The 27,496-nt window shown below is 39.1% G+C and overlaps 1 protein-coding gene across 5 annotated transcripts in view; it reads left to right on the forward strand.

Annotated features, from left to right (window-relative positions):
* Positions 1 to 27,496, forward strand: part of MKL2 (MKL/myocardin-like 2) — a 184,178-nt gene that overhangs the window by 98,656 nt on the left and 58,026 nt on the right. For 4 of the 5 annotated variants that reach the window (XR_001363247.1, XM_005871973.2, XM_005871974.2 and 1 more), the window contains one exon: positions 26,132 to 26,197. Coding sequence is in view for 4 of the 5 variants with exons in the window: in XM_005871973.2 (XP_005872035.1) it covers positions 26,132 to 26,197 (66 nt within the window). In the remaining variant the exon portion in view is untranslated. Of the gene's footprint in view, positions 1 to 6,836; positions 7,278 to 26,131; positions 26,198 to 27,496 lie in introns of those variants that run through there. The other variant, XM_005871975.2, reaches the window with a different exon arrangement.

The raw sequence follows: 27,496 nt of genomic DNA on the forward strand, positions 1-27,496 counted from the left end.
TTATAAGTAACAATAAAGCTTAGAAATAGAGAAAGAACTTGAATGACTTTTTTAAAGCTGATAAAGTGTATTCTGTCATCTCTTGATTATCCATACTAAAGATTTGAACAGGAGCAGACAAATGGCATTGGTCATTTCTGTATGTGTAGTCAGATTGCTTCAGTTGAGGTATGTGTCATAATGTGATGACCTGACTGAGAATGAGCTGAGATGTATGTTCCTCTGCCTCACCTGCCATTTGCCCCACCACAGAGGAAGTTCTCTGTCAGTCTAAGCAGAGGGTTAATCAGCATACATCCTATATCAGTGGTTCTCAACCTGTGGGTCGCGACCCCTTTGGCGGTCGAACGACCCTTTCACAGGGGTCACCTAAGACCATCCTGCATATCAGTTATTTACATTACGATTCATAACAGTAGCAAAATTACAGTTATGAAGTAGAAACGAAAATAATTTTATGGTTGGGGGTCACAACATGAGGAACTGTATTTAAAGGGCCAGAAGGTTGAGAATCACTGTCCTATATAATAAAAGCCCAGCGACCGAACGCAGAACGACCAGAACAACCGGTTGACCAGTTGCTATGACACGCACTGACCACCAGGGGAGCGCCACTTGGCTGACCGGGATGAGTGGCGCTCTCACAGCGGGAGCAGCCACTCTGAAGGCGGGTCCACAGCTGCTCAGCTGACTAGGATGAGCAGTGCTCCCACAGTGGGCCAATTCCCACAGGCCACACACCCCCACCAGTGCACGAATCCCGTGCACCGTGCCTCGTAATAATGATAAAATTCCATTCCTAAAAAACCTTGCCAGAGTCATAACTCCCATCTTCAAGAGGATGAAGCAAACCCAAGATGGTAATGCCAGTTGTGCTAGGACTGTGTATGTTTTAAGATGATAGGTGATAATAAGCAAAGACTACATACCAAATTATCAGGCTGTTTGCCCTGCTGTAGTGTTTAGTTAGGCAGCAATATTTAATTGCTCAAATCAGTGATACTCCTTCAAATTGTATTTTCTTAGAAATGGCAGCAAATTTATCCTTCCTCATGAAACAGTGACTTTCATAAGAACTAATTTGTTAATATATCTGAAGTACTATATGTTTGATATCCATGTATTGAAAAATTTTATAAAAAATGGACTTAAGATATGCTGTGTGATTTAAAATATAGCGCCCTTTAATCTTCCTTTTTTACAAAAATATTTTAAATTATCAGGATCATTAAATTGGGCTTAATAATTATTAAATTATTGGGATTTAGCATTACAATTTAGTAATTATCTAAATATTTTATAGTGGTATTTATTATGTTAAAATGAGAAAATTAAGGATCAAATATGTATTTTACTAAAAATATGGTATCCTTAGGAAAAAATTTAGGTGTAACCTAGATTGAAATTTTTCTCCCTAAATACATCCAATTTAATTGACTATGTCTACATAAATTTTATAATATTGTGGTTCACACTATGTGAAGGAAGCCCCACAGTATACCCCCATTTGATTCAATGATTGGCTACTCAGAGACCTGTTACAAAGTAGCAAGATGTGGAAAATGGAAGAAAAAGGGCATTGCCTCTCAATGGCAGTGTCAGGAATGCCTCCAGAGAAGTAAGACTCAATATTTAGCAGTCTCTTTGCATTCTGTTACTAATTACTTTATTCATTACTTTTGAAAGTTTTCACATTGGTGAACCTTGCCCATTTGGCGATAGTATAAGGTTTTTCTTTATTGAAGTCCAGCATCATACAGCGATAATCTTTTTTATCAACAGTTCTGTAAGCATATAATAACTCTGCCAAGTTTTAGAGTAGGTCCCTTGAGCCAAGTTTGTTTCTGTTCTAATTCCCTGAAGCCTTTCTTGGATTATTCCTAGTCTCCAAGCCATACAGTTTTTCTCACGCTTATTAAATATCTGTAGTGAGAAAATGGATTTGATTTATGGTACTCTTTCATACTAAAACAGCTCTTTTGAGTGTGCATACACACAGACCCTATGGAAGCAAATTTATCATAGCCAAAGTGACTTTAATCACCTATCATTTGCAGTTAAATGTCACTTGTGACAATAGAGACAAATGACACAGAAGTTGATGTAGCATGTATAGTAAGGAACAAGGGTGGGCCTACTGGAAAGCAGTCCATATGACATCGGTGGGCTTCTCTGACTCAGAGAGAATGCAAGTCTCTTTCTGTCCTTCATTTCTTAACAATCCAGAGACATTATGTGGGGCCGAGCAGGGCAGTGCGGGCAGTGACCTGGTACAGGGCTTCAGAGGATGTGTGGGATGGGGAGATATCTGCATAGAATTTGGCTATAGTAGTGCCAGTGAGGTGAACAGGATATTCATGTGTGGGGTGGCAGAGACCATGGAAGACAAGGTTCTCATTATAGAAAAGGGTTACAAATGCAGAAAAGAGAAAATTAGAGTGAACCTGTGGCTTCGGATTAGAATTGGAGCCATCAGGGTGATATCATGACTTTTATCCTATATAATAAAAGGCTAATATGCAAATTGACCAAATGGTGGAATAACTGGTTGCTATGACATGCACTGACCACCAGGGTGCAGACAATGCAGTAGCTGTCCCCTGGTGGTCAGTGCGCTCCCACTGGGGGGAGCGCTGCTCAGCCAGAAGCCAGGCTCAAGGCTGGCGAGTGCAGCAGTGGTGGCGGGAGCCTCTCCCACCTCTGCAGCAGTGCTAAGGATGTCCAACACCTGGCTTAGGCCCACTCGCCCTAAGCCATCAGTCGGACATCCCCCAAGGGCTCCCGGACTGCGAGAGGGTGCAGGCCAGGCTGAGGGGGACACACCCCCTCCCTCCAGTGCACGAATTTCATGCACCGGGCCTCTACTTGTATATAAATAATGTAGATGTAAATATAGATCTATATTTTACATCTATTAATATCTAGAAATGTAAATATGTGTGTGTTTGCACACGTACATGTACATGAACTCACAGACATACTCCTAACTAAACCTACAGAGAAGGCTGAGAAGGGAATAGTAACACCCTAATAACTGTGAGCACACCTAGCATATAGAGCTTGGTTTCTCAAAAGAGCAGGAAACATAAAAGGTGAGCCTGGAACATCTTGTCCAGAAAGTAAGAAAATGCTCAAAGAATGATGGGGTCATAACAATAAGAAACTGAAACCAGCTTGATGCTGTACCCACTGGCCAAATCTGGAATAATTAGCATCAAAATAAATAATGATAGGACCATGGTATAACCAATTGAATAAAATAGAAATCCATAGCACATCTATATATATAAAAGCCTAAGGGACCATCCAACCAGTAGCTATGACATGCAATGACCACGGGGGCATAGACGCTCTGACTGGTAGCTATGACGCGCACTGACCACCAGGGGCGGATGCTCAACTCAGGAACTGCCAAGCTGTGGTGACGCGCCCGGAACCAGAGAGGAGGGAGCCTAATTCCGGGGTGCATCGACCGAGAACCACCCTCTCACGATCCAGGACCCCTTGGGGGATGTTGGAGAGCCAGTTTCAGCCTGATCTCTGCAGGCCAGGCTAAGGGACCCCACCGGTGCACAAATCTGTGCACCGGACCTCTAATACTGATATAAAGAAATACCATAAACCAGATAAAGAAAATTCTTATAGTAGTTGTGCCACTAATAATTATAGAAGGAATGATAGAATTTTCAAAATCACCATTTGGCAATCATCATAACCATAAATAATTCAGCCCCATAAAATAATTATGAAGAGGAAAAGCTTTACAATGAAGAAACCTGGCTGATACCACCTTAATTAATCAAAATAAACATTATCAGTTATGAGACAAATTGAATTTGTGTACCACCTGATAGGATACAAAGAATACATCTTTACTTCTGTCTTATTCCTGCCAAATATATTTCTGCCATAACTTGAATCTAACCATGAAGACACATCAGACAAACTCAGATTGAGGGTGATTTTACAAAATAACGTGCCTGTAATCTTCAAAATTCAAGGAAAGAAAAGTGAAGAAAGATGGAAGGGGAAAAAAACAAAAGAGGCTTGATAATTCAGTGCCCTGGATAATCCTAGTTTGGATCCTTTTGCTATAAAGGATGTTGTTGAGACAACTGGAGAAACTTGAATGGAATCTGTGGATTAGATGGTAGTGATATGTCAATGTTAATTTCCTGATATTGATGGTTATATTATGGTTATATACCGTAATATCCTTGTTTGTAGGAATTAATTAGATCACTGAATGTGGAGGGGTATCATGTCAGAGCCCACTCACAGATGGCTTAGTAAAAAATACTCTGTGAACCTGAAATTATTTCAAATTTTTAAAAATAGCAAAATAAATGTTCTGTCAGGCATATTCACCACTAATGAAATTATTTCCTTTCAAAACTATAAAGAAAAGACTTTTTATATAAACCTACAGCAGGACAGTGTGTTTTCTTATTGAGATTTTTTACATTTATCAGATACAAAAATAATAAACTTGAAAAGAATTCTTAAAAGAGAAGTTTTGGGTTTTTTTTAACACACAATTCACACGCAAAACACAAAGCTAGTAAAGAATTGGAAAACGACTGATATATCTGTGTAGGTACTCAGGTTTCTAAACTTGGGGCCTAAAATCAGCTGGGCAGGATCTAAAAAACAACATCCTGAAAAAGAGAATGTTGGGGATTATTGTTCCTGGTTCTTTTTGCAAGGTAATTAAGAATGTAGGCCCTGGAGCCAAGCTTTCTGTTTGGAACTCCACCACTAACTATAAGATACAATCTAGATTTTTCTAGCCTCAGTTTTCTCATCTGTAAATCAGGATCATAATGTTGAATGCACAGGTAAACAGAATAAATGAGATAATACATTCAAGGCACTTAGACTGTGGCACATTGTAAGTACTAAATACAGCTGGCAGCTGCTTTATTATTTCAGGAAAAGTTAAAACGCTTTCATAAACGCCTTCTTTTATATTGGCTTCCTTCTTCCTCACCAGGTGGAGAATTACTAGGAAGCCATCAAAGTTATGTTCTCTGCTGTTAAACCTGTCCCAAGATCAAACTAAAACCTGGAATTGGAGTGTATTCTAGAAGACAGCAGGCATTGCGGTGCAACAGGAAAAAAAATTGGGCTTTGGAAAACCCAGATTTTGGTTAAATTTCAGACCTGCCACGTACCAGCTTTTTAACTTTGGTCTTGGTCTGTAAAATGTCTATAATGTACAAATAATCACAGAGACTGATGGGGATCAAATGAGATAAACTTTGCAAAACATCTAATAAAAAGACCACCCTAAAAAATGTCTTCAAAAAAGTATGGCTATTATATTTATTTATTTATTCTTTTTTTTTTTTACTGCTTTAAAGGTGCAGGAGCAGTTAATTTAGAAGAATAAAGGTCTTAGGAGCAGAAATAGGAGCAGAGCATCTGAGGGCATTTTTTAGAATCGTGATAGGCTTGCTGTGGCTGTTTGTTCCTGCAGAGGTTTAGACTACCAACGCTGGGCTTAAATTGCTTCAGAAGGAATTTCACTTGACAAGAAACATGTCATGTGCTGTGTAATCCCATTCTCAAGAGACGCTGGAGCAGGATAGATAACTATCTTTCTAGAACAGCATGGGTGTCGTGCACACCAGCCTTGGAACCAGGGACAAAGGATAGACTTCATTTAGTTCCTGTCTGTGTTTAAATGGTGAAGAGAATATTGACTTTTCTGGCTCTAAAAATGTAAACCTTTCTTTATCCAACAGAAGGATCATGTTAGAGTGTTTTCTTTTAAAGAGAAAATGTGCCTCCTTTAGAGAACATCTAGTTGTCCATCTAAAATTAGTGACTCTTGGTCATTGATGTAGGACTTCTTTAGAACTCTTGAGTATTACCAAAGGTAGTTTTCCTGTTGCACTTTCTTCTGCTTTAATTCATTCACTCAGTCATGCAACAAGTACTTATTGAGAACTGATATTCCAGGCACTCTGCTAGATGTTGGTTATGGACTTTATGGGAGCTCTTTGTAAAGGAGTATACTTTGAGTCATTAAAAAAATAATATTCTTTTGGCTTCAGTTATAGATATATTTTGGGGTGTATGAAAACAGCCTTAACTCCACCTTTGCCCGGAATTGCCGTCCCTAGATTTCCTTCAAGCAGCATCCCTTGTGTCTAGTGGACAGCAGTCTGTGATCTGCAGAAGTGCCCATTGTTGATAGCTCATAAGAAATTTACTTGGGCTGATCTCTGGACGAATCTGTTAAGAAATAGAAGCTCTCAGTGCCTCTGCTTTTAATACAGGGGAAGAGATTTTTCCTTAGAACAATCATGGCGATGTTAACTCTCAGCCGACTAGCGGCACAGAGGGAAAGTGCTGCTCAGGTCTGAACTGGCGAGGCAGAACGCTGCAGTGACAGTACACGTCCCTATTACAAAGAGCACTGCTTTGCCGGGGAGAGCCGGACGCAGCAAAAAGCACCGCACAAAAGAACTTTGGTAGTGCAGTGCCTGTGTTTTTATCCAGATAGGCTAGTAGCATGTTTATTCAGCGCTGTGCCTCTGCGGAGATAAGACCCGCTTCCTTCAGATGCCCTGGGCTGCTGTTTGTTTAGCTGCAGAACTTAATGAGTAATGAATGTGCTTGTCTGGCTGATAGAAAGTATTTCCACAGGCTGCGGCTGTGTTTATAGAGAGCCAGAGAGAGACCACAGGCAGCAATTTGTCGTCTTAGGTATCAGCAAAGTCTTCTCTTTTAACAACTAGAGGATTTATTTTTAACTGCTTGACTCAGTGTTTGTCAGATGATTCGGACCATCAAACTGCAGATTGAAGTGCCCAGAGCCGGGGAAGCTGGAATGGCAAAGGAAAGGGGCTGGCTGGGAAAAGGGGTGGGATTTCAGCATCACCGTGCCTCCGCAACTCTGCCTCCCAATGTGGGAGAGAGTTTAGGGCTTCCAGCAGCATGAGTGTCTGTGCAGGTCAGGCTGGGAACCAAAGGCTGAGTGATGGCTGCCTTCAGCGGGGTAAAGACATAATTGCCCACTGGTGATTGGGATCTTGTGAGGAGGCGCCCGGCACCCAGGGACCAGAGTATTTTGAGCACCGGTCTCTGCTGATCAGCAAATTGAGCTCTTCTCCTGCTTGATGCTGCCTGTCTCCAGAAGCCTCTCACCATGATCGATAGCTCCAAGAAGCAGCAACAGGGGTTCCCAGAGATTTTAACTGCTGGCGATTTCGAGCCATTAAAAGAAAAGGAATGCCTTGAGGGGAGCAACCAGAAAAGTCTTAAGGAAGGTCAGTGTTTCTGTGGACTGGGCCAAAACTGCCAAATCCCTTTCCCCTCAGCCAGCCCGAGCGTGTCTGTCTGATCACCATGCGTGTCTCTCTCTGTTCCCTGCTGTACTTACACAGTCTAAGTTGTTTGAAATGAAAGCTTAATGCTGTTCTTGGTAGCACTCTCTAAAGATTCATTAACTGATAGAACTCTAGGGATTTGCAATAATATAGTAAGGGGACTTAGGAAGCCAGTCCTCATTTCACTAAAATCCTTCCAGGTTCATTTTGTATGTTTTCTCATGTTCTCCAAATTTTTTTGTCCCCCGCCCCCCTTAAGAGAGGCCATTTCCTTTTCAATATTATTCAGAACACTGCTTCTTTTATGTTTACAAATACATAATTCCAGGAAACTCAATTTTTTTCTAATTAGCATGTTTATGGTTTTTAGTGTTTAAAACGAGGAAGGTAGCTAGCTCTTAATTATATCTTTAAATCATTGGTTTAATTGGTTATAATGCATACTGCATTGTTTTGTTTTTAAACACACATTGCAGTTTTGTGGTTTTGTAACAAAGCAGAATAAGCTTAAGAATACCGTCAATTATTGTTAGTGACCACTGTATTAGTTTAAGAAAATGGCCAAAGGTATGGGCATTGCTGACCTGGGTCCTGGCCTACTGTGACAAGACCAGTGCATGCATGCTTTACCGTAGCAGCTGGAGGTCAAGGGCTATGGTATAAAAAATTCAGCATCTATAGAGAATAAGTTTTTCCTAAATTTGAGATATGCAGATCATCTAACTCAATACTTGTTTAACCTGAATTTTGATTTTCTAATTTTCTTTGGAAGGAAAAACCCCACAATAACCTCTTTTTCATTTTATCTGCTTTCAGCTCCTGCCATGAGCCACCCCCTCACCTTTCCACTCGCTCTTACTCATCTTATACAGACCCAGAGAGTAAATGTAGAGTTATCTGCCTAAGTAGCAGCTTGAGCTTCTTCCAAAAGGATATTCCTCCATTTTTAAAAATTTAAATTCTTTATTGTTTAAAGTATTGCATATGTCTCCTTTTCCCCCCATTGACCTCTCCCCCGTATTCCTCCATTTTTGCTCATTTAGAATATGAGCATGATAGATTGTTGAGATTTAAAAGATAATAATGAGAAACAATAGTTAAACTTGCTAGAGTTGAACTACTTTTGGGTATAGGTAGGAAAACATCTAGATCGAAGCAAATGACACACAATGAGGTATAAATAGCTGTTGCCAAGAACCAAACAATGGGTTGCCTCTGCTTGTGCACAGCAGGCCTTACTGTAAGTCATTATAGAAGCAATACTGGTGGAGTTTTTAGGAGACATTCTGGAGACTCACTAAGGGAAACGTAAAATTTTTTAATCATTCGCTTAAAAAAAAAGTTAAGAATGCTCTATTTAAAACAATTTTTGTGCTACTTGAAAAACTGAGAAAGGAGAGGAAAATGGAATAGGAAAAATAAAAAGATGTCACAACAGCAGAATATGATAAAGGAGCATAGAAAGCAAGGATTAAAAATACAGGGGAATTATCAACATGAACAGCAAAGTAGAGTTGAGATAATTACATAATGTATGAATTGTTTCCCTAAGTCGTGACCATGTGTGATAGCATGATGTCAAAAGAGCAAGAGCATGGACTCTCAAGTGAGATACATACTTGGGGTCAAACCCCAGGCATACCATTTTCTCGCTCTGTGACCCTAGACAAGTTTTGTGCAATGAGGAGAAACAATATTTACTTCATAATGTTTTTATAAGATGCCTGGTTTAATGCCAGCTTATCATCCCTCTTCTTATATTTTTTAACCCTTTGTTATTTTTCCCTTCTATTTAAAATTAAATTTTTGAGATCCTATATACATTGACAAAATATAGAAGTATTCTGTATTTTACTGTCATGTAAATTCATGGATATAAAGAGGTAAGGGGAGAGAACTTCCATATTTTAAAACACTCCACAGAAAGATTGGATGATAAAATTCACCTGTCTCACCACAGTTGCACTGAACTGGGTTTTGCTTTATATTTCAGCAGACTGTATTTCTACTCATTTTCTGGTACAGATAGTGCTGAGGGCAAAAAAGCATAGAGAGATGCTGAGGGTGATTTGTTACTGGAGTAGTATGAAAATACTTTGGTTCCCATGCAAGATTGAACTGGTGGAATTTAGTGTGTCGCAGTTACTGCCTACAGATGAACACCAATGGTCAGCTTATCAGACTCGTAGAATAAAACAAGAAACAAGCCACTGCAGAGCTTCATCTGTTTTTAAGCATGGAGTCAGACGTCACTTGTATTAATCCATACAAATTGGCTACAGTTGTTCAAACACTAAAACGCCCTAGTCCCGTGGTCGGCAAACCACGGCTCACGAGCCACATGCGGCTCTTTTGCCCCTTGAGTGTGGCTCTTCCACAAAATGCCACGTGCGGGCGCACACGTACAGTGCGATCGAAACTTCATGGCCCATGTGCAGAAGTCGGTTTTCGGCCTGGGCAAGTCTATTTTGAAGAAGTACTGTTGATATTTGGCTCTGTTGACTAATGAGTTTGCCGACCACTGCCCTAGTCTAATTAGATCCTATGCTGTTTTGTCAAAAGAGACAAATATGTGACTGTCAGTAATGTCTAATGGTTCATGCCTCATCTGTTAAGGGGACACACAAAATATTATATTTTACATCAAGAGTGTTTGGTTTTCCATTCGTTTTTGGCAAAGTTGGTTTTTGGTTTTGTTTTTATGAAAGAACAACCTTTGGGATTATTTTTAATGTCTGGATCGTAAGTTTCTAGGTAAATGAAGAAAGGATAAATTTGGGTCCATTTAGTTCTAATCAGAGACACAGCTTGGTCTCACTGGTGTTTCTGACATGTGTCTACTGTAGGGATTAGAGGTCCTCTCTGCTTCTCAAGTTGTTGGTCTAGTTCTTGTTTATAATGGGATATTTTGGAATTCTTATTATTGCTGAGAGTACTAGTTAGCTGAAATAATTATGGGGGTGGGGGGAGAACAGACTTCGTCAGCAGCAATCATATGTTTTAAGAGTTTGTGTGACACCTTAACAGAAAATTTAGTAATGTCTATTGAAAATGTTTGTGTGTACTGCCAATGAGTAGTTGTCATCACATGCTAGAGAATTGTTTGGATAATAAAGCATATCACCTCACACTTTTGCTAATGCTTGTATAAGCTTTTTTATAACTATATCAACCCATGTGAGTAGTTGGAGAATTTAATTGTTTTTTGCTTTAGCAATAAATGTCATGAATTCTAATCAAATTCAAAAAGGAAATTTTCCCCAGGAAAATTTAGAATTTCTTAACTTTTGTCAGGGCAGCATTAGGGATTCTTAACTTCTGCCTTATCAACAGAAGGGTTAGAACATTTTCAAATAATGTTCACCATGGATGAGATTTAAATTTAATTTCTGATTCTACAGCTAAAGAAGGATATTACAAATCATTGACTTGACAACTTGAAAATCAATAATGATGACTTTTGAGGGAAATCAAATAAATCGAGATGATTTAATTCAGATAAATGGTTTAATATAACTCATTAAGATATTGAATTATAATACCAGTGCTACCAGCTAGTTATATCCCATATTTATCAAGACAAAATGGTAGCAAATAGAAGATTTAGCATTCAATATACAGAGCTCTCTAATGGTAAAAATGAAATACCACAGAAAGAAAACTGGGTTGTGTATTAATTACCTGGACTAAAGTAACTTGCATTCAGTGTTTTTTAACCAATCAAAGTGATTTCTTGCTCAAAACATAGTCCAAGGTGGATTGGACAGCTTAGTCAACTGTCCTCCAATAAATGACTTGGGGAACTGGGCCTCTTCATTGTGTGGCTCAGTCATGGAGGTGGAGGGAGGAGTTACAGATTTGGAGGACCACATTCCTAATCTGGCACAGGCTAATAACAGTTAATAACAGTTGAGATAATATCTGTAAAAGTTTGTGGTACAGTGTGTAGTAGACAGTGTAGTAGATTAATGTGGTATACTGGGACATGGCTATAGTAGATCTGTTTATGGAAAAAATGCACCTTTGTCTGACATTATTATCAGTAATCCAACCTGAGGAAATAGATTAAATAAGTACTTATATTGAATCACCAAAACTTTTTTGAGTGATGGAAATCATCTCAGACATACTTACTCTACCTGTGCTGTCCTTTAGCCACATGTGGTTATTTAAATTTAAAATAATTAAAATGAAATATAATTTTCAAAAATTTAGCTCCTTAATTACTGGTACATGAGCCACATTTCAGCTACTCAGTAGCCATATGTGGTTAGTGGCTACTATGTTGAACAGTGTAGACTATAAAACATTTCCTTCACTGCAGAAAATACTATTGGACAGCACTGCTCCCCCCTCCATGCCTTTGCTCACAACATTCTTCTCACCCCAGTTTGCAGGTCCAAAGTGTCTTTAAACCTAATCCTCATGCCATTTCCTAAAGAAAGTCACTTGATCCTGTCAGTTAAAAAATAATTTCTTCTCTCTTGTATATTCCTGTTAACTTGATCTGCATCTCTTTCCTTAAAGATTTCACCTTTTGCCACTATGATATATATCTGTACTATCTTCATTATTAGGCCATAGTATCTCTTGGAGATAGAATCATTGTTTGGATCATTTACTACCTCATCCCCTTGTCCTGCATCTCATTGACACATTATTATTATGCGGCAATTATTTAAAGAGTATTTATATACAGCCCTGCCTCTTAAACAATATAATTTGAACTATAACCTTCAGATATAATTTATAATTCAATTATAAGATCATGGCTAGCCCAAAATATAATGTATTGGTGTCTTAAGGCATTGTGTACAAAATATTTGCCCATGCATAGAATGATCCCTGAATCATTACTAGATTACTAGAACTATTATTTATTGTTTGATTTTTGTCATCTGCCACTTCTAGCTGCTCTCCCTTTTCTGATTTGCTGCTTCTAATCTTCTTTAAATTAAGCAACAAATTAACAAACTGTGGGAGTGCACTGACCACCAGGGAGCAGCTCCTGCGTCAAGTGTCTGCCCCCTGGTGGTCAGTGTGTGTCATAGCGACTGGTTGACTGGTTGTTCTGGTCGTTCCGCTGTTTGGTCACTGGGCTTTTATATATATAGATTCGTCTCCCCAGAATGTGATTCAACATTTCTTTAAAAAAACAGTACGTGCTACTTTTGAGATGAAATTATATAATTTAGTTTTTTATTAGAAATAATTTCATTTGAGTGCTTCTACATAGCATCATGCCAGAAGTTGTAAACCTCTTTTAGCTACAACATTCAGGGAGCTCACAGCCTAAAAATCAAGAAACTAAATGGTAATATAGGAGTTAAAATATGCGCACACATAAAGGAGGTACAAAAGAGAACCATGTCTGCTTTGGTCCAAATGCGATTACCAACTGTGAGGGCCAGCCTGTCTCTTGTGTTTGAGAACTGTAGTCATCTACACCCTTGATGTCACCAGTGGGCAGGCCCCTTAATACTTCCATGAAACATATTCCTCCAGGGTTTCCTACCTCAACTAATGGCACCTCTGTCTACCCATTGGCTCACACCAGAAACCTAAGTGAGAGTGACCTCCTCCTCCTCACCAAATCCTATTACTAAATCTGTCAGTTCTACCTCAAAAAATATTTATCCACAACACTGTTCAACCACAGGTACCATCCTTCCTCAAATAGTCTTTTTTGTTTGTTTAGTTTTAAAAATATAATTGACAGCATATAATAAGTTTAAGGCATGCAGCATAATGATTTGACTTACATATATCATGAAATTATTACCATGATAAGTTTAGTTAGTATTCATCCTCTCATGTAGATATTAAATAAAAGGAAAGAGTCTTTATAGAAATCTTTACTCAAGTAGAGATAGACCTGCAGCTGATTCCTCCCCACCCACTCACCCCCTTTACTGAGGCCCTGCCTCTGTCTCAGAAGCATGTGGTACTCCTCTCTCCCTCTGTTATTCTCTCCCAGAATGCCTTTCCCCGCCTGAACTGCAACTCACCCTTCCACCTGCGTCATCATGCATGGTTGCTATGATATTAGGATAGCACACAAGTTATGACAGTTTTGGGTTCTCTTTATGTTTTGGTGGACAGATTGGCGTGCGCGCGCACGCGTGTGTATGTGTGTGTGTATGTGTGTGTGTGTCCATGCAGATATATATATATATATATATGAATGGCTATATGTTGACGTGCATGTGCGCATGTGTGTGTGTGAGTCCCACTCCTAAATCCACAAAATTGGAAGAAGGACCAGGATGCTGGGCCAGGATGAAGTGACCTAAAGAGAATAGCATGTACTTTCTATAATGGGAAAAATTGGAGGTAAAGAACATTCTATTATTTTCCTGTTTCATTGTTAATTGTCCTTTTGTTCAAGGAGCCTCCCTTAGGAATTTACATCAAGACATTTCAGAATCTTTTATACAACATACATTTTCCCATTTCAGAAGAATTAGGAAGGAATTCAGGGAGCTCACAGCCAAAACTTATCATGGTAATAATTTCAGAGGAATTAACTTATAAGCGCCTCTACCTAGAGCCGCACACTGAAATTCTAATATAGTGGTAGAATGTAGAATTTCTGATTGCCCCCAAATAAGAAAAATAAACATTATCTCCTTTTAGAACCATATAGGGTAAGAAATTAGAAGTTCAGGTACAGAACCAGCATGTTACTACAAATTAAATATTGTCAGATAAAATAAATCAAGTATTGTTTTAACCTCTGTACATTGCTGGTGATCAGACACTTAAGTGGATGATGTTGCTTTTGAAGTGTTTGTGTTGTTATACTTCAATTTATCCCACTGTGTACTTTATTTTCACTACTTTTTAACCAAATGAGATTTTTTAAAGTGCATACATGTACACGTATAATACCTCTCTATATGTTGCCACAGGCTAATGTTATCCCTGCCATTCTGTACCAGGCCCCTAGCTTGACATCACGTTGTCATACCGCGAGAAGCATACTTAAATTCATTCCAGTGTTTGACAAAAAGGAGAAGGGAATTTGTGTGAAGGTATGATCAGTTTAAAGAAACATGCCCCATTTTTAGCAGTCTGTTTCCATGGTAACAGAAGCAGCAGCCAACCGGAGTTATCAAAGTGCCTGTAAATTTCCAAGGCACAGTGTTGAAAACATTGTCTTCCTGACCTCATGCTGCAGATTAATGCAGGAAACCTACAGTGTGTTAGCCTAGACTGTCCGCATTTACTTTTTACTTCATTTTTGCTCTTTAATTCCTAATAGAGGGTAAAAGCTACATTCTAGACAACGATGTCCTTACCAGCAAGGGTCGGTCAGTGGTTTAGAATTCTGCAGTTTGTACCACCTGCCTCTTCCCGCACAGGACAAACCACCATTTTATTTTTGGCCTCTTGCTTTCCATTTTCTAAAATTACTTCAAGAACCTTATTTTTTTAATTGGCAAATTAGACCCCTGAAAATACAGCCAGTCTGTAATCTTTGGCTGCCACTTTTTATCATCTGTGAGAATACTTAGTGTTTTTCTCTTCTTTAATGCAGCATGAATTTCACATTAATTGTAAGTAGAGATGAAAAGAAATTAGTATCTACCAGTTTTTCGTGGTGCCCTTTACTCCTTTTCCCTTCACTTGCCCTTTTTAGCCTTCTTGTACCCTTCAGAACAATGTAATTCAATTTTGTCTTCTGTTCTACCACCAACATCAATTCAAAAATACCCCGAGCCTCAAATTCATATAACAAAGCAAAACAGCATTGGTTCTGCCCCATGATAATTACTTGCCCATAGAAAATCCTCTTGGTGATTTATTCTTAAATTTGGCATAGTATTCTCTTTCCTTAGAAAATAGTAACTTAATTATATACCAAGTATACCATGCAAATTGAGTAAAACATGTTTATTAAAACTTCTATATGGTGAGCATTGTAGAAAGTGCTACAATATAGGAAGAGGGCTAGAAGGGGAAATAGAGGCCAGAAAAAAACAACAAAACCTAGAATTCAGTATGACCAGGAATATATAATGTAGTTGTTATTGTAGTTATCAAATCATTAAAAGATAAAGACACCATTTGTGGTTAATGGAATTATGGTGGTGAGAGGGAGGGTGGGTGAGAAATAAGAAAATCTAATTACTGTGTAATTAGTTTCTTAAAGTCTTTTCTAGCAATTTATCTTTTGTAAATTAAAGTAAAATTTACATAACATAAAATTAACCATTTTAAAATAAAATAATTCAGAGACATCTAACGTTCACAGTGTTGTGCAACCACACTTCTCTCTAGTTTCAAAACATTTTCATCACCCCAAAAGAAAACCCTGTAACCATTAAACATTTACCCCCATGCTCTTTTCTCCCCGGTCCTGGTAACCAACAATCTGAGCTCTCTGGGTTTACCAGTTCTGGATATTTCACATTTCTGGAATCCTATAATATGTGATCTTTTGTGGCTGGTTTCTTTCACATAGCATAATTTTTCTCAGGTTCTTCTGTGTTGTAGCATATACCAGTATTTCATTTCTTTTTATGGCTGAATAGTATTTCATTGTATGGATAGATCACATTTTGTTTATTCATGCATCTGTTGATCTTTTCCCACCTTTTGTCCTGTTCCCATGTGTTTCGCTATTGTGAATAGTGCTGCTGCGAACATGTGTGTACATGTATGTGTTTGAGTGCCAGATTTCAATAATTTTCAGATCACCTAGAAGTGGAATTGCTGGACTACAAGTGTTGTTAACTAAAATCTATATATATAGAAGCCTAAGCGACCGAATGACTGTTCAACTGGTCACTATGATGTGCACTGACCACCAGGAGACAGGCGCTCAATGCAGGAGCTGCCCCTTGGTGGTCAGTGTGCTCCCATAGCAGGAGTGCCGCTCAGCTGACAGCCCATCCCGCCACCCACCAGCCCTGTTGCAGCCACTCACTCCCTCAGTAGCCCTGCAGGTTCAATCTCTGGAAAACGGGCCAGACACCGACAGACCAGCACCACCAGCACGATCCCAACAGCTCCTCCGGCCCCCTGGAAGTCGGCCTCGGGCACCGCAGCTACTTCCCCTTCCTAGACGCTCCACAAGGAAGAAATGATATAAAAGTGTCCGCCAGGTGGCTCCCAACAACTGGCACAAACATCAGCGGGACGGGTTTGGATCCCGGGCTGGCAAGGGTGTCCCACCACCTGCCTGGAGGGCCGATTGTCCCCCCCCCACGCCCTCGGGACAGGCACCAGACGCAGGGCTCACAGCTGGCGAGTGCCACTGCGGTGGCGCGAGCCTCTCCTGATCAGGACTGACTGGGCGCGAGCCCGTGGCAGGCGCAGCAGTGCCGAGATGAGCAGGAGCAGCAGGCAGGAGCAGCAGGCAGCATCAGACTGCCGGTTTCGGCCCAATCCCCGCAGGCCACGCCGAGGGCCCCCGCCCATGCACGAATTCATGCACTGGGCCTCTAGTCTATAATAATAAAAGGGTAATGTGCTAATTAGACCGGATGTCCTTCCAGATGAAGCCAGGGCTTGGGGGAAGCCCGAGTCCCGGGTGCCTGCTGGCAGCCGGAGTGAAGCCCGGGTCCCGGGTGCCTGCGGGCGGCCGGAGGGAAGCCAGCCCAGGTCCCAGATGCCAGAGGGAAGCCGGTGCCGGCAGCCAGGGATGAAAGGCCTACTCTTGCACGAATTTCATGCATCAGGCCTCTAGTTTTATATAATAAGCTTTAAAAAGAACTGCCAAAGTTCTAATTTCATATCTCGTGGTCTTCTCTTATAAAAATGATACAGTTCAGAGCCAATGAGTGACTTGCCAGCTTCCTGACTGACTTCTCTCCCCCAAGCTATTGTCATTATTAGTTGGAGCTTCTCTGTAATAAATAACCGTGTTTCTTTTCAACTTGCTCTTCACTGTCTGCAGTAATATTTCAGACCTCCTTCACTGGCCTCAAAACTAACTTTTCCTTCATCTCACTTTCAATAGATGACCTTTCTTCCTCCTCCTCTGAGAAAATAAAAGCCATCATTTGGACGTCCCATACCAAATCTATAAACCTATCTGCAGCTATATCCAGTCCTAGCTGCCCTTCTATTATGATAGAAGTGTCTCTTAACAGAGGCTGTCCTTGTATGCTCTGCACCTCCTTCTCTTCAAGGGACCTACTGCCTCTTAGTCTTCTGTTCATTTTCATCCCTATTCATTCCTATCTTTTTTCTTCCTTTCTCTTTCCTTCCCTTTCCTCTCTCTTGCTCTTTATCGGTTATAGACTTGCTCAAGTATGTTCCAACCTGAAGTTCCATGCCTTCTCAAGCTTTTCACCCTCTTTCCTACCCTTCATGGGCAACATCTTTAAAGTACTGTTTCCATTAACATCACTCACACTTTTGGTCCTTCTTTATTCCTTAACCTCCTCCAGTATGACTTCCATTCATCACTCTGAAGAGTAGCTCCTCCATGTATTAAAACAGCAATATTTAACCCTGTTGATCATGAATCCCTTCTAGAAACACTTTATACACACCCTTCAGGCTCCTCCTCCTCCCAGGCAGCTTCCTCTGTCTTCTTTGTTGGATCTTCATTCCCTAGCTGATCTATAAATTGTTAACTTTCCTCAGGGCATAGTCCTGGGCTTCTTTTGCCTTTTCTTTGTATATTCTCTACCTTGTCAAATACTACATATGTCACAACTTCCAAATTTCAATCTCCTGGCAAGACCTACCTTCTGAAATCTGGACCCATACAGCCAGTTGTCACTTGCACATTTCTACTTCCAATTCCAACATATCCAAGACTGGACTCCCTAATGACCAACTTGTGCTCTTTATCTCAGTAAATGGTTCAGGTGCTTAAGCCAGAAACCCAGGTGTCATTTTTATCTCTTTCTCCTTCAAATACAATATCCAGTCCCTACCACATCATGTTGCTTTTATTCTTAACTAGAGGCCTGGTGGACGAAATTCATGCACTGGGGTGGGGGGGGGGTGTCCCTCAGCCCAGCCTGCACCCTCTCTAATCTGGGACCCTTAGGGGATGTTCGACTGCCGATTTAGGCCCGAGAGGGATCGGGCCTAAACCGGCAGTCGGACATCCCTCTCACAATCCAGGACTGCTGGCCCCCACCACTCCCCTGCCTGCCTGATTGCCCCTAACCACTTCTGCCTGCCAGCCTGATTACCCCCTAACCACTCCCCTTCCAGCCTGATGGATACCTACTGCTCCTCTGCCGGCCCGATCGCCCCCAACTGCCCTCCCCTGCAGGCCTGGTCGCCCTAACTGCCCTCCTCTGCTGGCCTGGTCTCCCCTAACTGCCTTCCCCTGCTGGCCTGGTCTGCCCCCAACTGCTCTCCCCTGCAGGCCTTGACCCCCCCCCCAATTGCCCTCCCCTGTAGGCCCAGTCATCCCCAACTGCCCTCCCCTGCTGGCCTGATCGCCCACAACTGCCCTTCCCTTCTGACCATCTTGTGACCACATGGGGGCAGCCATCTTGTGTGGGGGCGTGATAGTCAATTTGCATATTACCTCTTTATTATATAGGATAGATTTCAAATCTGGTCATTATCTCTCTCAGCTATTGGAGTTGAAGAAAAAAATGAGAAGTCTTATGCTTAAGTTTTATACCCTGGAACAGTGGTCAGCAAACTGCGGCTCGCAAGTCACATGTGGCTCTTTGGCCCCTTGACTGTGGCTCTTCCACAAAATACCGACTTCTGCACATGGGCCACAAAGTTTCAATCGCACTGTACGTGCACACCCACACATGGTATTTTGTGGAAGAGCTACACTGAAGAGGCCAAAGAGCCGCATGTGGCTCTCGAGCCACGGTTTGCCGACCACTGCCCTGGAACATCAGAAAAATTCTACCAAATTTATGTAAATAAATTTATGATTTACAAGAGAAAGCTTAATCTGAACTTCTAACAACCACTCAAACCTAGCCCCATCACTTTACTAATTCCTTTGATATCTTTTGGTCCCTTACTGCTTATTTATTGTACCAAATTTTACTATTATTTTGGGCTTATATAGCCAGTTTTAGGTAAGTGGAAGTGAATTTAAAGTTACTTTAAAACATGATTATGTATATTGTGGGGAAGGGATGAACAAAAAGATACTCTCTTGCCCTGTAAGTGGGAATATAGATTGGTACAACCATTTGGATTGCAATGTGCCCTATGAAATTTTAAATTATTAGAAATGTAGTGTGTGTTTATAAACTCAAAAGATGCTAAAAAATGAATCAGTAGAATCATTGCAGCTTATTATAATAGCAAGAAATCGCAAAACTTAAGAGTGTATGATTAATACACCCAAGTGTTAGATACAGCCATTAAGAATGAGCTAGATTTCATGTTTTTTGAAATGTGTTTTTATTCATTTTAGAGTAAGGGAGCAGGAATCAGAGAGACAGAGAGAGAAAGGGAAACCTCGATGTGAGATAGATACATTGATTGGCTGCCTCCTGTTCACACCCCTAGGGGGGATCGAACCTGCAACCTAGGTTTGTGCCCTGACTGGGAATTGAATGGCAACCTTTCAGTGTACGAGATGACGCTCAACCAACTGAGCCACACCAGCCAGGGCTAGATTTCATGGGTTTTTTTAAGCAAACCCTAAACTACATGACTAGTATGATCCCACTGCATGTGTTTCCTTTGCATAGTGTAGATTTAATATTGTCGGAATATTCACAAAACATTCTCTGGAGCCATAGAAATTTAACAGTGGTTACTTTGTGGAGAAGGACTAGGGTAACATGGTTTATCTGCATGTGTCACTAGTATTTTAACAAATAAAAATAGAAATTTTTTCTAAAACATTGATTTTTAAATAGAGGTATTAGTGGTACAAATAGTAAGGCATTTCTGAGTCCCAAGCTCAGAAGCAAACACTTCAGGATGTGTCTTCTTACCCTTTAACTGCAAAATAAACCATATACAGCAAAGAACTATAAATACGTGAGTCTTTGTAGAATTACATTTTTAAATCCTGTTGATAATGGGGTGTGGAAGTAGGGAGTATATCTCCCCTTCAATTTTGTTGTAAACCTAAAACTGCTCTAAAAAAAATAAAGTCTTTTTTAAAAATCCTTATGGCTTTTTTATCTTTGAAAAAAAGTGGTTTTCTTCAGCAAGTATGTAAAGTAATAGCAGTAATAGTAACAATAATTAACAATTTAACATTTATTTTTAAGGTAAAGGAAGAGCAGTTCATCAATCTTTTGCCTTTTCAGTATAAATCTCTAAGCTGTCATTTTGCCCCTCCCGAATAATCAAATGCAGTTGTAAACTTGACTGCTGAGCTGCTGCTTGATAAAACCCTGAACCAGGATCGCACGGGGCCTCAAACTTCTCCTAATGTGTTACTCAGGGGCCGGTTCATCCCTCTTGTGTCTAAATTCAAAAGATAATGTGAGAATGTTGGCTTTTCTAAATTGTCTTGTTTTCATAGGGTCAGGCCTCTAATTTAATACTATTTAAACAATACATAATAAATGTTTGCCAAACAACCATTTCATTCATTTATATATCTGTTTGAAAATATTTTTTTAAAAAATAACTGAAATCAGGTTCTGTTTTTGGCCTGAAACTGATTCAGTCAATACATAGTCAATTCCAAGTGTGTTCTTTAGTTTTCCATCTTTGCTTTTAGCTCTGGTTTACCCAACCGTCCCTTGACCTACTCAGGTATTTTTTGTTTTTTTCACCCCTCATGATTCTGCAGTTTTTCTGTCCAGCATCTTATAATTAAATAATATACATTGGATCCTCTCTAGCTTGCAGACAGCTGCTCATCTGCCCTCCCCTCTTCAACACACCCTCCTTCATACCCCATAACTAGCTATTTATAAAGAGTTTTCAAGACCATAGCTGCCTGCCATTCTGCTTCCTAGGAAGTATCATTTCTGCCTTGTTTTTATAATATACAGTCCTCAGATGTCCCCTTGCAAACCTGGGCCAAAACTATGCTTTGTTTTGGCTTATTCAATTCATGCTGAATCGCTATATATTACTATTAAAATGTTGCATAATAGGGTGTTTTTTTTCTTTAGAGTGAAAAAGCACTTTAATTACATCATATTAAGGAAACATTCCAAACATTCTACTTATAGAAACAAAAAAGAATAGACATATCATTCTATGTCTATTCACAAAGCAGCTGGAAACTTTGAAGTGGGTATAAGTATTACGTGAAAGACAGCATGATATTTTAAGGTTTTTCATACTGGAGACTAATCCTAAGATTTTGTTCTAAAAGCACTTTAAACCATTTAAGAAGCAGGAGAAAGGAACTAAAAGTAGGTACTTTTAAATATCTGAACTATTTATGATGCTGAGTAAGAATGACATTTTATCTTTACCATTAGATAAGCTACCTTTCATTTTTTAAAATGGTCTTTAAAATCAAATTTTTACTTTTCCTATATAAAAAAAAGAGCAAGTTCAAAAACACTTCTGTTGACACAATATTGTTTTTATCCGTTCTAACCAAGAAAACACTAAGTAGAATTTTCAAAATTATATGCAGTTTTCTTTGTTGAAATGTAATAGGATACCATGAATGTTAGCCCTAAGAGATAATGACACATCACCTTAGAAAAATCCAATAATGAATTAAAATTTTTATCTCTAAATGCAATGGGTATAAAGTAGTATGTATTTATATTCTCACTCATCTATAATTTCAAAGATGATACATATATCATGGCCAGCAAGTAGCTCTAGAGCCTCATCTATTGATGAGGGCCCTTTTCATGCCTCTTGTGAGTTTTATAATCGGGAAATACAGAACTATTAGAGAATTCTGAACTTATAGGACCTGTTTTTGCACTGAGAATACATACTAGCTCTATAGTGAGGTATACGTATTTTATTCTTGCCTCCCCTTTTTGGAGAAAATTAAACAGGTTTAAACCCAAACATTTTAAACTTAAGAACTTCTTAGGACCATAAGTTTGATTATTTTTGTTTATACACTTTTCAAAGATAAAGACAGTCTTTGAAAATGTTCAAATGTGAGCAATTATAACATGAATTCTCTTTCAACCCTATCACTATGTCCTTTGTTTTCTGAAAAGATGTAGCTGCTCACTCAGTGTTTTGAACTTTTTTTTTTCTCCCTGAGAATTCTATAGACTTGTAATTATTGGCAAGATGGCCATGGAGGATACTGGATTTTTGTCAATTAACTAATTAGGGTGGAAGCTATGTCAGTCCTGCTCGTGGGTTCAGTTTTCAGACACAAGGCCATTGCCAGGAAACTGTCTTCTTAGGCAGCTGTACTACCATCACCACCCACCTGCCACCACAGAAAGGCAGTGCTGGACCAGTGCCTAGTCTTTAGTTTTTAGAAATGCAATCTTATCAACACAGGCAGTGTCAGGTTTTCCAGAGATCAGCCAGTTTATTCATTGTTCTTAAGAAACGACGACTGTGCAACAGGCACAGCAGCGTGCAGTGATCTGGGCCTTCCCTGCCTCTGTGCAGACATGAAAGTGGAGGCTCCTACGAGAGGAAGAAGATCTCTAGGCTTCATTCATATAAGTCCCAGAGAAACTCGATAAAAAATCTTGATTCCACAACCACGAATGTTTCTGATCATTAAGAGAGGGTCTTCTCCCTTCATAGTACAGGATAAACATCGCCCAATTCTGCCCAATTCTAGTTTTCCCATGTTGTGGGACAGTGAGCTGTCTACATCATTCAAGCCTTGTTCTTCCCAGCCTTCAGCATTCTGTAAGATGCAGATATCAGTTGTTATTTATTATATATTGAATTTTTATGAATGTGGTGAGGGGGAAGTACTAAACAGAAGTTTGATATTTTCCATAATTATGAGCCTGTCCCTATTTGATGGGTACTTTTTATAACCATTAGTTGTTCTCAGAAGAGCCTCTATCAGGTTATGAGTGACTGGTTATATTTAATATAAATGAATATTATAATTGTTTTTAACATTAATCCAAAGTGGCAATGTACCCAGTCTCTTAATGGTGCATTGTGCCTCATATTCAGTAGAATGTGTCCAATACTGCCCACCTATTGTGATAGATTAAAACTAAATCAAGCAGGTCATCAACGGTCATAACAGCATGACTGGTGATATGCCTCTTCTTCCATTCATGTTCTTCCTAATGTCTTAATAAATGAACATGCCTAGGAAGGCTGCCTGCCATACTGCTTTGTAGATAATATTACTTCTTGGGAAGATTATATAGGCAATGATGAGAGCATTGATTGGGAAGATTGATCTCTTATCTTCTGATGGTAAGGCATAAGTTAGATTGATTGTTTTGCCATCAAACAAACTGCATGGGAAACACAATTGGTTTGCATTTGGGTTTTGTTTTATTTGAACAATTGATGATTGGTGACATGCATTAATTTTGTGTGTTACCCTTGTGGTAGCAGATACATTTACACATCAGCATGAAAGTGTGATTTCTAATCAAAGATGATACAGTTGACAGGGTCTTTGTCAGGGTGCATGAGGGCAGTTGACCAATGTACAATCAGGAGGTGCTTTAAGACTAACAAGCTGTTGCCTTCAGTGTTGGTTTGCACATCAAGTGGTTGCAAATGTATCCATCATTCCAAGACACCATCGCCCAAAAATATATATTGTGTTTGATACATTTCTCTCAAAAGTTTGGTGCTTTGTTTGTTTGCTTATTTATTTGTTTGTTTGTTTGAAACCAAAGAAGGGGGTTGATGTTTTCATTACCCTTTATATTTTACTCCTTTCTTTGAGCTCTCCCTTGGGAGAAAAGGAAGATACTGCTAGAGATTCTCCAACAGACGTGGACCACCGTGTTCCAGAAGTGTCAGCTTTTGAACTGGACATTGTTCTGACCTTTTTCTCCTCTCAGTATTCCTTTTCTTGGAATATGGGATTCTACCTCTTGAATATGACCATTAATTTCAGACAAGCATTAACTTTAGCATTCATAGAAGAATGTTAGAGTATGCAGCCATTTGGGTGCTATCAGATTCACAGGTCAACTCTTTGGTTATTTTGTTCCTAGTAAAGTACAGTGGGAACACACTATCCTCAATAAACTGTAAGTTATCAGGGAAAAGATCTTTGTGTTAGAGCCTAATTGATCCAAAATATCACAAAGCAATTTTAATGTGAGAAACATGTGCATACATTTTTTTACTATTAAATTTTGCTTTTGCTTGTGTAATAGAATCTTAAGTCAGTTGCTTCACTTCTAAATGGGATGTCATGAATCTTTGTGATCCAATGGTCCCCAAAAGAAGCAAAAAACATTTTTTTCAGTACTTAATAAAGGAAGACATTCATATCTAGCAATGAAGTTAAAAATGTTTAAAAGCTATTTTATAGCCAAGCCTCTTTTTGAAATATACCTAAGATTGTGCTTTGCTCTATAGTCAGCACAAGGGCAAGCAAAAAAGTAAAGGCTATGAGGGCCACAGGCCCTTTGTCTTCAGGCCTCAGGTTTGTTGCAAGTAGGAGCCATCACATGCATTGCATTTGAGCCTGGGTAAGGAACTGGTCTAAGCTAGCCCCTGTTCCAGCCTTCACCCCCTGCTAGAAAATTCTCTCTGTCTTCCTTCCATACATTTAAGAAATACACATGGGGCCCGAGCCGGTTTGGCTCAATGGATAGAGCCCACAGAGTGAAGGGTCCTGGGTTCGATTGCAGTCAAGGGCACATAACTTGGTTGCAGGTTCCCCGGCCCTGGTTGGGCGCATGCAGGAGGCAACCAATCGATGTGTCTCTCTCACATCGATGTTTCTGTCTGTCTCTCCCTCTCCCTTCCACTCTCTCTAAAAATCAATGGAAATATATCCTTGGGTGAGGATTAACAAAAAAAAAAAAAAAAGAAAGAAATACACATGGGAATTTTTATTATTTTTTTATTTATTTGCATATTGACAAACCTTAAGCAGATACTTAAAATCCTAACCTTGGTTTTCATCAAGGTTTTGAAACAAAAATAAAAGTGGAAACTTAAAATTTAATGTAAGGTAAGCCAAGGAAAAACTTTTTAAAGTTGCTTCATATATTCCTCTTTTAAAATTAGCTCATTTTCCAGCTAAAATTATAGAGATGCTATGAAAGGAATCCACTTAAGAAATGGAGAACAAAAAATTATTTTTATTAAATTGGCAAACTGAATATACACATTTTGTGACATACCTTGTTTTTTACAAGTTCTAATTTGTTTCTTCTTATTATTAAAATTATAAGGTGTCGATCAATTTGTGACTTTCTTAGAAGTTGTAGAATGAGCTATGGTGTCTTGTATTGTGCAAAGATTAGTAAACTTTAAATTCTTAATTTAGAAATTTTCCCTTGGGTTGTTAGTAATATCTCACGGGTCTAATTTTTATTATGCAGTTGACCTTCATTAAAGCTATTTAAAATATGTTCCAGATGGAGTAAATCCCTCCAAATAATTCAATATTTCCTTAAAATACATTTTTGCTATAACTAGTTTTTAACAAAAACTAAGGAATGTTAAGGAATCTCATATTTCTATTTCTACAAATAAGACAGTATATAAGCCAATTATTTTTATTTGCCGAGTACTATGTGATTGTATTTAAACAACAAATACTTCGCTTTATTCAGCAAATTAACATTATTAACTAACTTAACACAAAGTATTCTCAGAGAACGTCAGAGTTCACCAAGCAGGCAGAAATCATGAACTGCTTCTCTTTTTACAGATTGGATGGTGCCAGGTAGTATTCGTATTCCATTATGAATTAGAAGATGTTTAATAAAGTTGCCTCCTGCAGTTGCCTCTGAAGTCTAATGGTAATTGTTTCCTTTTCACAGTGCTTCAGTTGAGGCTGCAACAGAGGCGAACGCGGGAACAGCTCGTGGACCAGGGCATCATGCCACGTAAGATTCGAGTGTCTGTCATCTCTAATGTAACATAACAATGGGCATGTCCAAGAAGAACCTGTATCCATGTAATCAATATATAATTACCAGATGAGTTTATAAGAAAAACCAGGCTTCAGCATTGCCAACCTAAGGGAATTATTTAAAACACATTTTAAAACTCGATGCCATTTAAAAATTGGACTCAAATTTTATATTATACAAAGGAACACCTTTAAAACTCTGTAATTAGGCTAACATCAGTTCTTCAAACTGCAACATTTGTTTTAGTTTTAAATAATTGAAGTAATCGCTACATAATGGATCCAGTGTTACTTAGACTTGCAAAAGTAGCATATAAAATTAACTCAAAACCTTATTCTACTTTAAATTATTTAATTTAAATTATCTTTTATGCTATCGTATAGGCTATAGTATTAAATGTGTGTTAGTTACAGGACTAATATTCTATTTATAATTAATAAAATCTTTCTTGCCCGAGTACAGATATTTTCCAACTAGTTATCTCTAAGCTTCAGTCCTTCATTTTTTGAGAGTTGGTTAATTTTAGAATATTTGTCCAGGCTGTCTTTTTTAGCTTTAATCACCAAGTTTGAAGATGAACCCATATTTTAGAGAGGACGAGTGGTGGTTTTATGTAGGCCATTAGGATTATTTATATGGATTTTTTCTAAAAGTTAATTTCTCCAAGAAGTAACTTATTTGGCTTTTAAAAAAATTACAAAAAAGCATTTATGCTTCCCAGTCTTCTGAATCATTGATTTTACCTTTTTTGGTTTATAAGGAACAGTTTTGCTCTGCAGTAGATTTTTCCCATTGAAACCTTTTTTCTGGACCATTAATTGTCTAAATATTTTTAAGCTAGCGTTGTGACAGAGTCAAAGCTGGTTTAATAATCTGCCAGATTTCTTCACCACTACATTCCTGACTATGAACAGGATCAATCAGATAGGAACAAATTATGATGTTTAAGACACCACTGCTAAGCCAGTCTGCTTTTAGAAGCTGGTCCCTGCTTTTAGAAGTTGGTCCCTAGCCAAACCCGTTGGGACTGGCTGCTAGGAGTCTTTGCAGTGCTTCAAGTACCAGAGCTGACAACAGTAATGCTACAAGAGTTGATGGGCCAACTTTTGGAGATGACAGCCTAAGTGAGCCTAGTCCTATATCTCACCCACATCATCTGACTGCTTGTAGTCATTAAATGCAGGGTGTTATCAGACAGTGGTGGACATACAAAAGGTTTTGCAAAGATAATTGATAGAAATACTGCAGATGCAAGGATTTAGTAAATAAGCA

This window comes from Myotis brandtii, unplaced genomic scaffold (genome assembly GCF_000412655.1).
Source record: "Myotis brandtii unplaced genomic scaffold, ASM41265v1 scaffold363, whole genome shotgun sequence".
NCBI classification, from domain to species: Eukaryota; Metazoa; Chordata; class Mammalia; order Chiroptera; family Vespertilionidae; genus Myotis; species Myotis brandtii.